The sequence below is a fragment of the Acanthaster planci genome, linkage group LG02, assembly GCF_054643075.1.
Source record: "Acanthaster planci isolate LZ-2023a linkage group LG02, COTS_SCS, whole genome shotgun sequence".
In the NCBI taxonomy this organism is placed as follows: Eukaryota; Metazoa; Echinodermata; class Asteroidea; order Valvatida; family Acanthasteridae; genus Acanthaster; species Acanthaster planci.
Genome location: NC_141778.1, coordinates 1,918,547 through 1,935,327, shown reverse-complemented (window position 1 = coordinate 1,935,327; position 16,781 = coordinate 1,918,547). Strand labels below are relative to the sequence as shown.

General features: G+C 41.1%; 1 protein-coding gene across 4 annotated transcripts in view; it reads left to right on the top strand.

Moving 5' to 3' along the window:
- Nucleotides 1–16,781, top strand: part of LOC110990820 (MFS-type transporter SLC18B1-like) — a 23,786-nt gene extending 7,005 nt beyond the window's left edge. For 2 of the 4 annotated variants that reach the window (XM_087130593.1, XM_087130598.1), the window contains exons 2-14: nt 1,359–1,638; nt 3,093–3,188; nt 5,824–5,897; nt 6,540–6,687; nt 7,074–7,142; nt 7,296–7,383; nt 7,781–7,917; nt 8,196–8,294; nt 9,773–9,864; nt 10,342–10,437; nt 11,348–11,422; nt 11,819–11,962; nt 12,382–13,160. In XM_087130593.1, the coding sequence (XP_086986719.1) occupies nt 1,378–1,638; nt 3,093–3,188; nt 5,824–5,897; nt 6,540–6,687; nt 7,074–7,142; nt 7,296–7,383; nt 7,781–7,917; nt 8,196–8,294; nt 9,773–9,864; nt 10,342–10,437; nt 11,348–11,422; nt 11,819–11,962; nt 12,382–12,466 (1,464 nt within the window). In that variant the 5' untranslated portion in view covers nt 1,359–1,377 and the 3' untranslated portion in view covers nt 12,467–13,160. Of the gene's footprint in view, nt 1–1,358; nt 1,639–3,092; nt 3,189–5,823; nt 5,898–6,539; nt 6,688–7,073; nt 7,143–7,295; nt 7,384–7,780; nt 7,918–8,195; nt 8,295–9,772; nt 9,865–10,341; nt 10,438–11,347; nt 11,423–11,818; nt 11,963–12,381; nt 13,161–13,765 lie in introns of those variants that run through there. The other 2 variants (XR_015423505.1, XM_087130601.1) reach the window with 2 other exon arrangements.

The following is a 16,781-nucleotide window of genomic DNA, read 5'->3' as shown; positions in this document are numbered from 1 at the left end:
TGTACATCACAGTTGTTAGGGTGGTCGATGGTGCAGCAGACTCGGTAGATGGACCCACAGGAATGGCGCCGAGCGATGATGGCAGGGCTCGCCCTCAATGCGCTTGACACTGCCAACATCGAAATTACCACCTGTGGAGCAGTAGCTCCTTCGGTCCCCTCGACAACGGCGGCTGCGGTGCCGGTATGCCACAGCCATCCCCAATTCCGGAGATAAGGCAAGCTGTCGAGACGGCTGGTTCTCCACCGGCGGGCTGTGGAGACATTTCGTATGAGGCGGTGGGGCCACCTTCGTCAGGAACATGAACGGCAGGCTGCGCTGCAAACCACCCGTACGACGGCGCTGTGCATGTGCAGGCCGTCGTGTTGCTTGTTGCTTCTGCCTTTTCGGGGCAGGCTGAGATCCAGTTTCCGTTGTAAAGTGGCTTGGGCGGCGACGCTGCTGAGTAACTCGTGCACGGTACATGGCAAGTGAAAATGGTTACCAAAATATATTCCAAAAAAGATATTTCTTCAATGTACCGTAAACTTCGTTCTAAAAACACCTCCGCCTCATCTGAGTGACTGTGACAAAACGAGCTCCAAGAAATTTCCGCCAAGAAAATCCCGCCCCTCCTCTTCATTGGCCCCTTTTCCTTTTATTACCTAATTTGAGTTATGTCACGATCCTTTTACTAACCAGCTTAACCTTTATTGGCCAAAACAATCTGCGAAATTTGCATCTGTATGCACTCATTTTGCCTTTTATCTGTTACGTGATAACAGTTACTATAAAACCCAACAAAAAATCCTTGATCCATCACTTCCTTTGAAATGTTGTTTTGCTTTGGAGGGGACACTAGTTCGACATTGTGTCCCCCAAATTCATGCGGACGTGTTCCCCCCGTCCCCCGGGATTTCCACTCATGTATACAACGCCCTCTAGATAAAACATCATGACAGGAAATCCTGAGCCAACCACAAACAACAACCCTTGTTCAGAACTATACAGAAATATTTGACGTAGGTCCTACATAAACTGCTTGAGTTTCAAGACCTATTTCAATAGATACAAAACAATAAGATGAAATCATGGTTAGAACCTGCATGTGCTATGGTCACCATAGCGATGTTACGCCCCAATATGTTGAAAAGGTATTGCATTTACAGCTATTGCATGTATCTCTTATTCACTACAGTGGCACAAGCTAGTTTACCAGTCATAAGTCTTGCACTAAGATTTGTTTGCGATTAACTTTAAACATCTTTGATGAAACCTAACAATTTGATCAGATTCTTCAGTTCCGAAGCAATGATGGAGGGGACCTGGTTGATTTTGTGGGGTTGCGTTTTCAAATTTAAATACCTTTGTACTTTCAGATCAAGAGTAGGCTGGGTTATGGAAGACCACAAGGATAAACGTAACCCCGCCCCAACACAGGAATATGCAAATTCGGGCCAGCAGGCGCCGACAACACCCTCCGCCAATAGGATTGATCTTGGTCACCAGACAAACGCCAGTGAAGCGAGTGAATTAGACACGCAGCCTAAGGAAGCCAAATTCACCTACTACCAGAAGGCTACTTTTGCCAGCGCAATGCTGGCAACATTGGCGAATTATATGGGCTTCTCTATCATATCTGTCTTCTACCCAATCAATGTAAGAATCAAGCTTTTGTCCCGAGTCTAAATACTTTCAGTTTCCATAAAACAGGCCTAAAATTCCGTCGTGGTGTTTGATTTTTACGTCTCCAATGAAAAAAAAATCCTTTTTTTTTAAATTTGAGTATGATTTTCAGAAACTACCGGTACTATTAGGAACCATAAGTTTGTCTCAGAAGCCTGCAAATTTTTAATTTGATTACATTTTTCTTGTCAATTAATGTGAAATTCCGTGTATCTCTACATCGATCGAGGACCGTATTGTCAGGCTGTACAGTCTCCTGTCATGTTGAGCCCACATGCTGGCCAGACCGACAGGGGCAATACATGCCTCCATACTCCTGTGACCTTCATGCCGATTTTTTTAACCACTACCAATCACTCACATACTGCTGGCCCATTGCCCGAGGCAATGGCCTCAGTTGCTGCTCAGTTGCTGAGGCCATTTTTGTTCATTACTCAAGTACAAAATAAATACAGCCAAATGCCATCACCTCCCATCTAATCCTACCTCTTTTCATACTGAACAACCAGGTTTGGTCACCTTTTTAAAAAGACTGTACTATTTTGGCAGAAGTATAACTTTCCAGCAGAGTTTTGGAGAAGTAGGCCCACGCACTGTACCACATGCAAAGCAAATTCACCGCATATATTGAATTTAACAAAATAGATCGAAGAATACTGTCGAACTGATTCCCATTTACCCTAACAGTCCTCAGTTTAAAGGGATAGTAACGTCAAATGTGTACAAAACAGCAAGCGGCTATACCGTACAAGATTCGGCCTTCCTTGAACCGTTATTGTGCCATATTTGCGTAAACCTTTGACGATTCCGTGATGCGAGACCGACATGCCTGAAGGCACACTAAGATATTTAATAATGATCACGCCAAAATTCGGAAAGTTCACCAATGATTGAAAACCGCCTTATCTGCTGTGAGTGCTGTCAATGCATTTTTCTTTCTTAGCATTAATTATAAGGAAAATTTTGTTTCAAAGGACTTTATTACAATTCAGTCATCGAGTATCAGGTCATTGAACTTTGGGATTTGTTTTGTTTAATTTGTTCTTTTTTCTGAAGGCCAACTATAATGTGCACCCAACACAGTATGGGAAAACTGCGGCAGCTGAAAAAGACTCTACCGCAACACAGTGCCACGCTTCCCTATGCGTGAATACTGATTGGCTTTCAAATATGTGTCTGTTTGCCCTGTTTGCCGTATCATCCCCCTGGCCAATTTGCAGACAAACCTGTAGGTTACGTAAGAAAGTTCAATAGCCACCTGGAACACTTTTCCTAGGTCATAAGTAACTTCGTTTCCTTTTAATCGAAATGATATGGCATTTTAGAGTGTGTCGTTCTACGCCGTGCTTGGGGGATTAATTGGAATATTTCTGGCCAAAAAACTCTCTACATATTTGTAATCTTGATTATTTTCCTTTTAACTACAGGCAAAAGGAAGAGGGATTTCGGAAGCCGCTATTGGTCTCGTGTTTAGCGCATTCTCCCTCTCAGCGGGTATTGGATCACCTATATGGGGCAAAATTGTAAGTTTTATTTCACTCTCGAATAAGGTGTCTGCTAGACAAGCGATGAATTTTGTAAATTTTGTTAAATTCTGTTTTGGATCCAACGGAAGTGTATGTAGGACATGACTGAAGAAACATTCTGCTTTCTATTTCGCCTGGGCGGATTACTTTTTCGCCCAGGCGGATTTCTCATTTCGCCCGGAACTGATTGGTATCCCAGGAGACTGGGAGTATATAATCGCTCACTTTTTGCATGTGATGGATCATCCCCCACGTTTTCGTATAAAGAAAAAAAAATGAGTAGTTTTTTCATTCAAAATCAATTCAATTGCAAAGTTTCTCATAAAGTGCGGCCAGAGTTTGCTTTTTTTTGGGGGGGGGCACTGTCACACCAGGGGTCCGACTTTCCCCTCAGTGGACCAAAAAATAACTAACCAGTATGGTAGTAGGTACACAAGTTTTTGGAGGTCAAACAATCATACTTCAAAATCGATCAACCGTTTGTTTTTTTTTCCATTAGACAAGGAACATTTATTCTACCAACCCCCCCTACCAAATAAAAAACACTTGTACCCAAAACCAGTTTCTAATCGAATTAGTAAAATGTGTAAATACCTAATTATATCCCCCCTACGGCCATTTCGTGAAAATAAATAAACAAATCTTTACCACTAATTAGTTAATTATTCAAGCCCCACCAGGCCACCTTCATAACAGTCAACAGTTTGCATGGGTGGAAGAATGCCCACGCCCGTGTACCATGCAGTTCTCTACAATATGTCTGCCAGCTCCTTGGAGTAAAGCTGTCTCCAGGTGGGTGCACGGATGAACATCAACGCCTGGGCTGATCTTCCAGGAAGGTCGAAGGATGGTTCTCCCTGCTGGCCTGATGGTCGGCCTCAAACCTCTCTGTACGGTTTCACCTCGAGCTGGGTGGGGTGGCTAGTTCACTAAGAACTGTGGAGCGATACTGGTGCTCGTTTATTCATAAAGATGTTTGTTCACTCAGAACAAATATAATGATCCCTTCGGAGTGACGGTTGTTCACTCAGAACAAATGACTCCCTCAGACTGAAGGTGGTTCACTCCGAACAAATGGTTCACTCAGAACCAGCAAGGTTTTAAGTTCCCCTCAGGGAAAACCCTTTGAAAAAGAATCCAAATAACCTGCAATAATTTTTGGCCATTTAAACACATCTTTTAAATGAGCTTACAATTATCTTATACAAAATAAGCATAAACATAAATAGAAACCAAGTAAAATTAACTTACAGTTTGATTTCCAAACTGGCTTTTCTTCAGGGCCACGCCCTATGTACAGTACATGCAGGACATGTACCTCACCACACAGGTGGACTACCCTTCCATACACCACTAAGGCTGCATTGGTAGTGCCTAACAGCACACACACAGGGGAGTGCCTTGGACTAAAGTTACTCAAGCATGATTAATTTGCATAACATTCCTTGCCACTATGTATTCTCTGACAAATTTGGTTTTGAATAGCCATCTACACTCTGCAGTGGGTGTGTGGGGACAAACTCAAATCTGAAAGTAACTCTTAGCCCAATAATTTTCTTTCTACCAATATTTATATAACCACGGTTTTCACACATTTCCCAACTTGTGATGTTAATGTAATATAAACATGATTTATAAACTTCTCACATTGTGACAGGCACAAACTGTGATTGGGAGAGAAAGGGCAAAATGATTTTTTTTCTACAAATTGCAGTCCATTTTTCTTTGGTCTGTCCCCCGCCCGAAAATAAGGCCGGGCGGTTTCCGCCCACTCCACATTTTTCTCTCTGGCCTCAAGTTGCATTTTCACGCTTTCTGTCTTCCAGACTTTTTTTATTAACTCTTTGCAGTCATTATCATCTATTTTTTGAGAATTGGACCTGCTGTTCTCGCGTAGTGTTCATTTTCCCGACAGGACACGCTGGCAAGCGCGTGGCCCCAAACTTCAAATGGCCGTAGCAACATCTTCAGTTGAACTGAGAATGTACTGATCTATTGATTATTTGTATTGAGGGTGATTGTCTTCACATGCATGCTGAGTTTCATTAAACTCGCGTATGGGATGGCCGAGTTCGGGGGGGGGAGCGGAATCCGCCCCTTGGCTGTAAGTGGTCCCCTATACTTCTGACTTTTTAGGGTTAGGAGTTAAGTAATGTTCGCAAGACTCTGAGCCCGCGCCCGATCAGAGTAGAGAACTGATGCCCTTTTGCTCAGGTTTTATGGCTAAAATGTTTGATAGATTCATAAGGGTAGTTTTCAATCAATTCTATTGACATTCCCGTTAACTTAATCTGCAGGGGAAAAGGTGATTAATTAGGAGAATATCTTTGCCTTTGCTAAACGCAGGAGTAAGAGCGCACTTCGTGAGTCACTTTGCATCTTTGACACAATGGCGCACAAAAATGTTGGAACGGTCTGAGTCAACCCCCCCAGGAAATCATTCCGCATTCCGACACACAATCTACGCCACTCACCAGGTGGACCACTATTTCGCCCGGGCGAAAAAAGTAATCGGCCCGGGCGAAATAGTAATCCGCCCGGGCAAAATACTAATCCACCCGGGCGAAGTAGCAGGCATGGTATTCTGTGTATTGTAACGCTTACGTTGCTACGTTACATTTCTACATTTTAGATTCCTATCGTTGGCGCTCGGTTTGTCTTTTTGGGGGGAACATTCGTTACTGGCGGTTGCAACATCTTGTTTGGGTAAGCAGTTGTATCTGTTAACGTTTTTACAGAATCGTTTTATGCAAAATGTAAAGGTTAACATTAATACTTGATAATACTTTGTATACACTCATTCTGTCTCAGTTAAAGGAAATTAATCGAAGGCCTCCTTGGGTGTTTTCTGATTTCTTTAAAAGCAAAGTATCCAATCAACTAAACGTCTTTTTCACATAGCCATCAAGAGTTCACTTTTGAATTGGAAAAGAGGGGGAAAATAAAAGGCATTTTTTATTTGATTTCAAGCAGAAGCTATGTAGGGCATGGTGGCATGTAGTCTAGTAGACTAGTGGTTAGGTTTGTAGCTTCTGATCATAGGGTCGGAGGTTCGAATCCAGCTGGTGGCAGCATGTTGTTGCTCTTGGGTAAGACACCCCATTTGCCTCTCTCCACCAAGGAGTAAATGGGTGCCTGTGAGGGCAGATTTGGTTATGTCATCCGTGTGCACCTGATCGGGCTACATCATCTAGTATACTCCCCAGGGAGCTGAGATGGTTTCAGGAATGGTCAGTTGTTGTGAGCTCATTCTGCAGGGATAATAACAACGCTTCTTGCGCACGCAAGCAGAGTGGATACATGCGCAATATTCCATTCCAAATTCCATTGTTTCGCTTTTTTATTCAGGTTTATTGCTACCATGCCAACGAAAGCAACATTTACGGGTTTTAGTTTGGCCATTCGACTTTTGGAAGGGCTAGGAAATTCAGCTAGTTTGACGGCGTCAGCAGCATGCGTGGCTTACGCGTTCCCGGAGAATGTTGGCACAGCTGTGGTAGGGAAAATTCTTCAAGGTTGTCAGACCTGTGACTGAGAAGTGTAAGATAGGTGCCGAATAAGTGTAAGATTCATTGTGAGATTCGTGTAGCGCGTGTTGAATTCAGTTGTAAGAAGGCTGTTGTGTGATCATTTTACATCTGCCTCATAGTATTAGATCGGTGTTAAATCTGTGTCAGCAGACAGCTGAGTGATCGCTTTCACGTTAGTGTTGAAAAGCAGTTATAAGCTGTGTGACGTAATTTTGGCGTCAGATCATGGCTACTCAGGTGTGAGATCACTGTATAATTAGATTGTGTAAGATTGGTGTCAGGTCAGTGTTACGTCAATGTTGGATCAGGACCAGATTATCAATATACATACACGTACTTCGAATTTTCACAGAGCTTGATCGAGATGATGGGAGGTCTGTCATTTGCAATAGGACCAGCTATTGGTGGCCTATTCTATGACGTAAGTTCACCATCGGAAAGGGGAAAAAACCTTAACACTTATCAAGTTATTTATAAAAATTTCTCGTTCAACTGAATGGTTTCAGAGAAAGAAGGTCAAGGACTTTTTTCGTACGGTTTCCCCTTCTTTATCTATGATGTTTGTTTCTGACAGGCTGGAGGCTTCGAGCTCCCGTTCTTTTTTCTCGGAGGAGTTGTTCTGGTTGTCGATTTTATCAATTTTTTCTTGCTGCCTGAGCAGGGTAAGACACATTGATCAAGGTGGAATTGATTTCTCTTCAAATTATTTTGATAATGGTGATCTTTCTGTAACCATGACTAAAAAACCTTTTTGCAAGCGGTGACGCACGGTCACGTCTGTAACCTATGGAGCGATAGGGCGAATGGTTGAACAGGCTTGATAAAAAATCATTTGGTTTTCTAACGGAACAGTCAGGAAAGAACATCAACACTCTTTCTGAGTGATATCCGCTGTACTCTGCAGAAAGTTGCCGAGAAGAAAATAAATTCAGTCTTCGCGTTTGGATTTCAGTGTTTTGTTCATTTGACACGGAGGAATGATGGAAACCAAAATCCGGGACTATTGTTTTCGTGATCTTATGTTACAGAATGATGTTTTGATTTTAACCACCTGAACAGGAACGAAGAACGAAGAACCTGGTTCCTTGATCGGGGTTGTGAGCATACCTGCCATATGGGTTGCCTTGACAACCACTGTTATGGCCGCAGCTGCATTTTCATTCTTTAATCCTACCCTGTCGATTCATCTAAAAGGGGTATGTTTCCATGGTAACAGTAGAGCGAATCTTTGAATATAATTCAAACTTACTCAACCGTGCACATTTAAGACGTAAGCGCTGTAGGGTTGGCTTTGCCTGAATCTATCAAACAGAATTTTTAAATTCAATCTCTTAATCATTTTGCATGTAATTATGCAATTACACTCATTTCTGGATGAAACTTTCAATATATTTTTGAGAAATAACCAAATTTCCGATGGCATCATGCTGACCAGACACCTTGCATCCTTTCTACACCCCCCCCCCCTTCATAGCTTGATTTCACGGTGATTCAAATCAGCTTGATCTTTCTGGGTTGGGGTCTTGTGTACGCGGTGGTCTCCGTAATTTGGGGAGCCGTTGCTGACGCTACGGTAAGTTATTGCCGCGAGGCATAACCTATCATTGGTGAAACACAGCGTGACCTTTAGGGTCTGACGTCCAAAGAATTCAGATGTGATTTTTCCATTTAAAATGGCGAAGATGAGCATCATATTAAAAATGGTTTAAGGGTGTATGTAGGTGTGTCTGGAAGACAAATCATGGTCGGTTGTAAAAACGTCTATCTTTACAAACTGGGAAAAGGTGTCTTAGAAATCTCGAAATCCGCAGATTGCACTGGATTGAGGTGTTTAAGAGCAATAATAGAATACCAATTATAAAATACAAAATTTCATGTTGAAACAATTCCAAATGCTATATATGGCCTACCTGCGTAGACATGTATATACATGCCACAAAGTTATTTCCCAATCGACCTTAACTCTACAAGTGTCATATACCTAATGTAGTGAAATGGGGCTGTGGTGTCACAGCCAGTAGGAATGACCCCAAAGTTGATTGGGATGAATGTACGAGTTGACCAGGCAATGATTCAGTCAGTCGAAGAAATCCTGATTTGTTGCATCACAGACAATTTTATTCAGCAATCAACGCGAAATCAAGGTGGAATCATAGAAATTACAATCATGAAGTAGAATTATGACGAGATCCAAACGAAAAATCCAAACCAAAAATACCCCCAGGTGCAGGGACCGGATGACTCCTAATGCATGTACGTGTACATTCTACCTGTTATAAATAGAGAAAAATATGGAAACCCCATAATTACTGAAAAAAGTGTGCTCACACAGCAAAGATGACCGTCGTACCCTGTACAGGTATCGTGCGCACATATGCTGTCCGTATAGATGTGCAATACAGCAAGGTATGTGCGCACAGCGGTGTCTATGACAACGCCACACCATCAGATTTCCCAAAGTTTCGGTAAAGATATACATGTACAACTCTCCCGAAGAGTTACATACAAAATAAAATGAAAATCACTCACCACAGGTTCTGGAGACAAGCCCCAATAAGGACGCCTTACATTTCAGACAGTTGTGTGCCGACAAACTGGCCACAAACACAGTAAAATCGACATCAAGTGGTGCTGGGAAAATGGCGAAGTACCAAGCGCGCGAAACATTGTGCGCCCTACCGTGTGTGCACATTAAACTAATTTATGTGAATATGGGGTCAGGCTCATGCAAATGAGTTCAAGTTAAATATAAATCTGTATCTCGGAGACAAAGCCAACCAAAAGAAAATCCGTATCCCCACACTAAAATATGAAAGTTCTTGTTGCTACGAGCAAAGTCTTAGCTATACGCGCCTGTCTCAAACAACTTGCTAAGCAGCAACAGAAACATGTAATTCTTAGTTCTTTTCTTAGCAATTGCTTTTGCCGTTTAGTTGACTTGCCTTGTATTTGCTAGTTTTTAATCATACTATCCCAATGTCATTTATCGTTTCTGAGAAGAAAAGACTCTCTTGCTCGCTGATTTGGTAATTTATTCATTTGGTTGCACAGAAAGCCACGAGGATTATGATGGTCATGGGGGCATTTGGCACTGCAGTCTTCTTTTTACTTGTGGGCCCGTCACCTCTGCTGAAAATACCTTCGTGAGTCGAACAGAAATAGACCGGCACTTTAAGCCTCTTCTCTGATGAATTAGAGTTCAATGCAAATTCATGCCAGTTTTTATTTAGAATAATTTAAATTTGTGCACATTTATAACAATGTTTTAAGCAACATTTATGAAAAAAGGAAGAAATGAACCCAGAATAGTCTAGAAACACCCCATTCCATACATAACCGTGTCGGTTTTTGTACAAAATACGTTAAATTTGTGCTAAATTATATTTAAATGTCTTCAACCACAATTTTAAAATATTAATAAATGAGGTTTGGAACCCACAATAATCGGGCACTACCCCCACTTAATAGTTTGAATGTGACAGATTGTAGGATTAAGATAAAAATGTCTCCCATGTGAACAAGATTTATTACACCAAAACTCTTAGTGGTATAACTCCTTTCCCTTAATTTTGATAGAGTTTCTGCCTGCACCACAACATTGTCGTTTCTTCCCTCTACAGGACCAAGTTAGTAGCTATCCTGAGCCTTCTCTTCGGGGGTGTTGTGATGGCTTTGATAAGCGTGCCGACATTTGTTGATATGTTTGACTCTGCGGAGTGAGTACAAAGAGTCCCTTTCCATTATTCGTTAATGGCTGCAAAAGACAAAGGGGTCAAATACAGCGGCCGCTGGAAGATGAAAGGTGCTATAAGCCTCGAAAGGTGCTTAGCAACGGAAGCTTCTTTTGTCGACACTGAACTTTGCTGGTTCACAAACGACTCTAAAATGCACACGTTACGGCCGAATCGCTCATATGAAGCAAACTATGGAACAGGGAGAACCCGCCGCCTTTTTGATATACTGGTATCTCAGGAATTCCTTTCAGACATCTAGAGGGATGTGTTAAGTGACAATAGGCTGGAGTGTGTATAGGGATCGGACTTGTTGGAAGGTACCCCTCTCTCCGATCTCGTGCCTAGTATAGCATCACTAGTGAACAAACACTCCCGACCAATACTGCTCTTTTCAGCCGATGAGGGGGTGCTTCTGCTCGAGGTGGCTCCACGCTTTCACACGTGCGTTAAAACTTACGCACGACAAATGCCTTTTCGTCTAATGATGCGTTTACAGCATACTTTGCATACGTCCTCAGACAAATTCGACACGAGAGCGTGTTTGGTGCTACCAAACGGTTTGATCTATCCCTGGATGAACTACGCAAATTAGATCAGAAAGGATGTAAAATAAGACAGTTTCAACCTACAAAATGAGGTAAAACAAAAACAACATTACCTCAAATCTCTCACAACATGAGCAAATCAGTGCACTTATTGTTAATTACGCAGTACAGGAAAACGAGTACCTCTAGTACGAGAACCAGAGTGATGTCCTCGTAAGATATGGTGTACAGTGGGGCATGGCAAACAAACATGTAAGTCCAAATAACAGGGACAAGGAAGGGGGAGCGGGTCCTCTCTCGTGTTTAGTATGAAAGATTACAGTTGGAATGTTGTGTACTGTCTACAGGTGGTATGGTATCCCAAACAACCTTGGACTGAGTTCCATTATATCTGGCCTTTGGAGCGGTGGGTTTTCAGTTGGGTGAGTTGTTGCTTGAGATTGAAACGTAAAGAGAGATCCAGTGGCACGTTTACTATAGAGTCAGTTGTTGATATACTACTGTTGATGGGTACTTTTTGACGAAAGTGATGCTGGTGGTAATGCAGATGGTAAACATAAAGGTGAAGAGGTGCTGAAAGCAATTCTGATGTAAATGGTAATAATAGTATTGTTGGTAATTTTTATGAATGACAGATGTATGATGACGATGCCACGTATAAAGTGGCATCAACAAGGAAAATAATCAGTCGCTCCTGATCATTATTAAAGCCGCTTTCCTACTTTTTGGCGATGTTTATGGCTGCTTATCTGTTGTATTTTATATTTATATGTTGTTTATGTGTACTCTGTGCGTCGAATTCATATAATTCTTGACAGACTCCTGATTGGGCCGTTGTTAGGGGGATATCTGACGGATCGCTACGGATTTGCCATTTCGTCGACGATAATCGCTGGTTGTTGTCTCGTGGTTATGATCTTCATTTGTCTGTTTGTAGTCTGGGAGTATCGGTGTGGCAAAGGGTTAGTACTCAGTCACTAGGTGACGTCACAGGACTGTTTTGTACTAAACAGCAGATGCAAGGTATTTTGGATATCAGTTGGGCTTTTTGTGTTTCCATATTTGAGTCTTGCTTTATAATGCCTGAAGTGTACTTAATGCTCCAAAGAACTAGGGTTTCACCAGACATAATTATCTTGCCAAGTTTTCATAATAATGGATCTGTTAAAAATCTCATTTGTAAAAAATGAGACATGGTATAAGTTTGTCAAGTCAAATTTCAAGTCACCTAGAGCAATGTGTAATTCCACAGTGTGCAAATCAACTCTATCGCTCGGGTTGAGTCTCCGCAGCGTTTCTTTTACAAACGGGACTTAGTGCAAACCTCCTGCAAATACAATGTTATCAGTGGGTTCACCTCCGGGACTTTTTGACGTTGCAGGAGACGAGTACCCAGATCACGGCTGGAAGCGGAAGCTCACTCGACAGAAGACGAACGGAGGCCACTCACTGCAACGGATGTGTGATGAAATGTGGGTTGAAAGCTGTTAAATTTCGAAACAGAAAATTCCTTCTGTTTATCGAAACAGTTACTTAACCAGTTTTAAGCATGTTTCTACTATATTTGCGGTCAATTAGTTTTGCATTTAAACTTAAATCGTTTATTTTTACCCAACAACTGTATGAAATATCTAGTTTTAATTAATGAAAACTAGGCACTAAGTTTTGTAAATAGTGGAAAGCGATAGTTCGACTGAAATGTCGTCAGTTGATAAACAATGAAAGTACATTAATTTACACTTTTGTGAAGCTCATTAATATTGTAACAAAGTTATTTTGTACTGGCCTCAGCAGCTTTCAATTTAAATGTTTCGCATACCATTGCCTGGTTTCGGCCAGAAGGGCCCCTGGCTGGGACCACACAAATAAGATTAGTCATTCTTTATATTTATACAACTGGAACCTTTTTTGTTGGAGCCCTCATTGCTTTACTACACAACCTTTCTGTGGTTTCAACCCGGCGTGGATTTGAGACTGGGCGTTGGTTGTGAGAGGTTCTGTTCATTTTTCCTTAGTCATTTTTGTAATGTGTATCGGTGGACAACTTCGACTCAACTCTGCTCGGGCCTGGTTAGCGAACTATGTAAGTTCTTTTGGACAATTTGGCTCCTCCTCCGGTTATATGTTTATTTATGTGTAATAAATTACTGAAACTGTAAATTGTCAGCCTTTGGTATCTGTAGCGGCCAAACTCATTTTTGATTTCTAACCTATTGAGGGCGCTATAAGCGGGGCCCATAAAAACAGCACTGAAAGCAAGGTGGCTCCGTCACGTTTTGCATCTGACAGATTTTGATTCGCCCATCCTGCCGAAGTTTATTAAACGGTTAGAGCTCATTATTCTCAGGATTTTCATATTAAATTTAAGAATTTGATTAAGGAATTACTGGGTTATTTATAGTCTTGTATAAGCTGACACTCACTCATTTAGGCCACGCTGTTACATCGGTGGAATACTTTATTGTAAATGGTAAATAATACAGATACGTAAATGGGGGGCCTACATATTGGAGCTATAGTCAAAATTATGGGGTTTCGTATTGCCTAACTTAAATATTTGGCATCACACTCTTTTAGGGGAACTTAAATACATGTATTAGTGTCACTTAGATACACCTAAGTGCAAGTTATAATTGAGGTCGAAGTAAACATTGGGTGCATGTATATTTACATGTTCAAAGTGGGCACACATACAAGTATTATTATCACCTAGACGTCGGATGTACCGTACTCATGATTTCTGTTTTATTTTAATTTCATTGTAGTCAATCTGTGCCTGTGTCTGTGCATCAAGCTGTACACATGAACCAGAAGAGAAGCATTAAACATCTGGATCTGAAGTGCACACTGTACATGTACAGCATTGCGTGTGTATCCTTTGGCAGATTTAGTATCTTTCCTTTTTTTCTGAGTTATGTCTGGAGGTCGGGTCTCAACCTGAGGAGGGACTCTTATGATAGTTTATACTTTCGTCACTGTTTTAAATTTGGTTCCTGCGTTATCTAGCGTCACTGGGAATCATGAATTATGCAGTGTTTGCTCATTGCTGATGTACCACGCGCACACATTGTAACTCCGCAGCTTTCACCATATCGAGGTGGCGCACTGACATTCGTATGAAATACAAAACCATCTATTGATCACTGTTGTCTTCAAGGAAGGCAGCTAACCGGTGATAGTCCGCGTTAAACTACTAACTGGAAGCTGTTAAAGTGTAGCTGAGCATGATTTTTTTCTTAGACACGAGTTTTCTGCAACTCTTGTACTCTTCTTTAATGTATGAAACCTCTTTCACATTCGTATTTGGTTAAATACATGCATGGAAAAGTGCACCTTTTAAACACTAAAAATTATCCACGCCTTTCAGGACATTCTGAGGGGGCGCTGTTGCTGTGATGTCATCCAGGGAAGATAGTTTCGTGAATAGGTTTTCCTGTTCACATTCTGTTTTTCTGAGCCCAGAATATATAGGCCTAATTACCGAAAACATTCCTGAGAGAGGGATTGATCCTTGCTGGTATGTGCATGACAACGAATCAGTACGAGAACATTTAGTCTAGGAAAATTTAAGAAGATTTCGGACTTTTTGTGTGTAAACTGATGTAACTTTGAGGCTTTCTTCCTTGAATGACATCACAGGTTTTCTCATGAATGTGGAATTACTGATTGGCACAACAAAAAAGGCAGAAAAAAACCCCAAAAATAGTAAAACAAAATTTGAGAATAAATTAACTGAGACACAAACGTGAATTTTGAGGTTGGTAAATAAGAAATTGATTGCAGCTACAATTTAAACAAAGTTGGAATTCACGAATAACATGTGATAAAAGATTCTGTCTGGAAAAACAATTTGACATGTCTCAGTAGTCTATTACTTCTATTCATAAATTGCTACCTGGGTATTTAATAATACAAGTGTCTTTTGGGAAATATGCCCAAGTTAAGCTGAACGTCCCGCTTTCATCTCATTCAAAAAAGGACATGCCATCGGCCTGTATCGGAAATGTGTCTGCAAGCGGCACAAAAATATTTAAGCGCCTCAAATGAGTGATAATGAAAAACTTTTTCTGTCTTTTAGCACAAGGAAATCCTTCGAAGTATTTGTACGTTCCCATAAGAGACGAACTGATTCAACATTATAACTATGTATAACTATGATGAAATCTGCTGTATACTCCAAATTAGTTGCAGGTAGGCTCACAGAAGTCCTTTAAACAGTAACGTTACTTGTTAGCCCCTTAAATAATGCTGATATGCTGGACAACCTGTTCTCATTGCTCTATCCACCATGGCATACACGCCCACAAAAACCAACACGTCACATTTTCTGAAACTTAAACCAAGTGGTAATTGCCCCCTAACAATACATTTCATAAACAATTTGTTATCCACAGCACTGTCTGGTATTTCTGTCTTTCAAGGTGAAATCGAGAGGACAAAATGGAATATCTGTATCGGTTGGCAGATTTCTTTCTAGAATTCGGTGAAAACAAGTCGGCACGTTTTTACAGTATGCAAATTAGAATTAGACTGTGGAAAGTTGCCTGAACATTTTCGCTGAAAATGTTTTTCCAAAAAAACACTTGGTTGAATTCTCAGAAAGGCGACATTTTCTTGTCAAGGGGCAGGGGTAGTCTAGTATTATTAGCATTAATTATGGGACTAGTACTGCAGGTGGGATTTGTACTCGCCTTATTGGGAAAAGATCCGTAGAAGGTCCCATGCAACCCATTTGATGGGCGACGCAAGACGGCCGACACACGAAGGGTGACGCACGACGGAAAATGGCATGTTTGGAACTGGTAAATGGCAGAATTGGGACACAACAAAAAAAGCAAAATGCGACGGACGACGGGCGACGGCAGATATGGAATTCCATATGAAAACGAGATTGTACAGCCTTGCAAAGATTGACCTATCTGCAGTCGATGGGTTCCAGATTCCATTGAGTTGACATTACGCAGTTGTTGTCAGCAAAGGTTAGATAAAATATTAGGATCTTTCGTAAAGTAGAATATTGCTTTATGTTTATTACTGTATGAATTATAAAAGTGGGTAAAATACTTTGATCTGTTTTTAGTTCGGCTTTTACGCACAGACTACCATAAAATTTCAAACCGTAAATATTAATTTGCGTAGGAGTTTGCCGCATTGCACTGTTCTTCATGTATTTATATTTTTGGAAGTGATGGGTCAGTTTTTAGCAGGATATTTCTCCTTCTTCAAATTGATATATTAGCAAATATTTTCCAAAGCCCCTTTTCCAAGTGGATTCTTTAAAAAGAAACTGAACGAAAAAATATTACAATTCTAAAATATTTGCACTTTATTTTTCCTCTCTGAAGGTTCCGAAAGTGCGCCATCAGGGGTCAACTTTCAGGCTTTATTCCCAACTAAAGTCAAAGCTAAAGTGGCTTTGTGAAAATCTCTGACCATTCTGGTCAACTCTAGTAATCAACTGGACAGACGGGACGGGGTGGTGGCTCTTACCTTTAATGTGGTGTAGTTTTTTTTATTATTATTATTAGTATTGTTACGATTCTTTTTTGTGCCGTTCTTTCCGAAATTAAAGTCAGTGTAAAGTGGATGCAAATACACATTGTTGATAATGGGTCCACATTTTGAGGCTTAATTACCTTGCAGAAGACAAGTACCTATCACGGCTTGAGGTGGAGGCTACTCCAACTGAGGCCGAAAGAGGCAACTGCCTGATATGGTGCATGATGTATTTTGTGGAGAGGTGTTCTCTGCAGTGATGAATTCCTAGGAGAAAGAATGTAG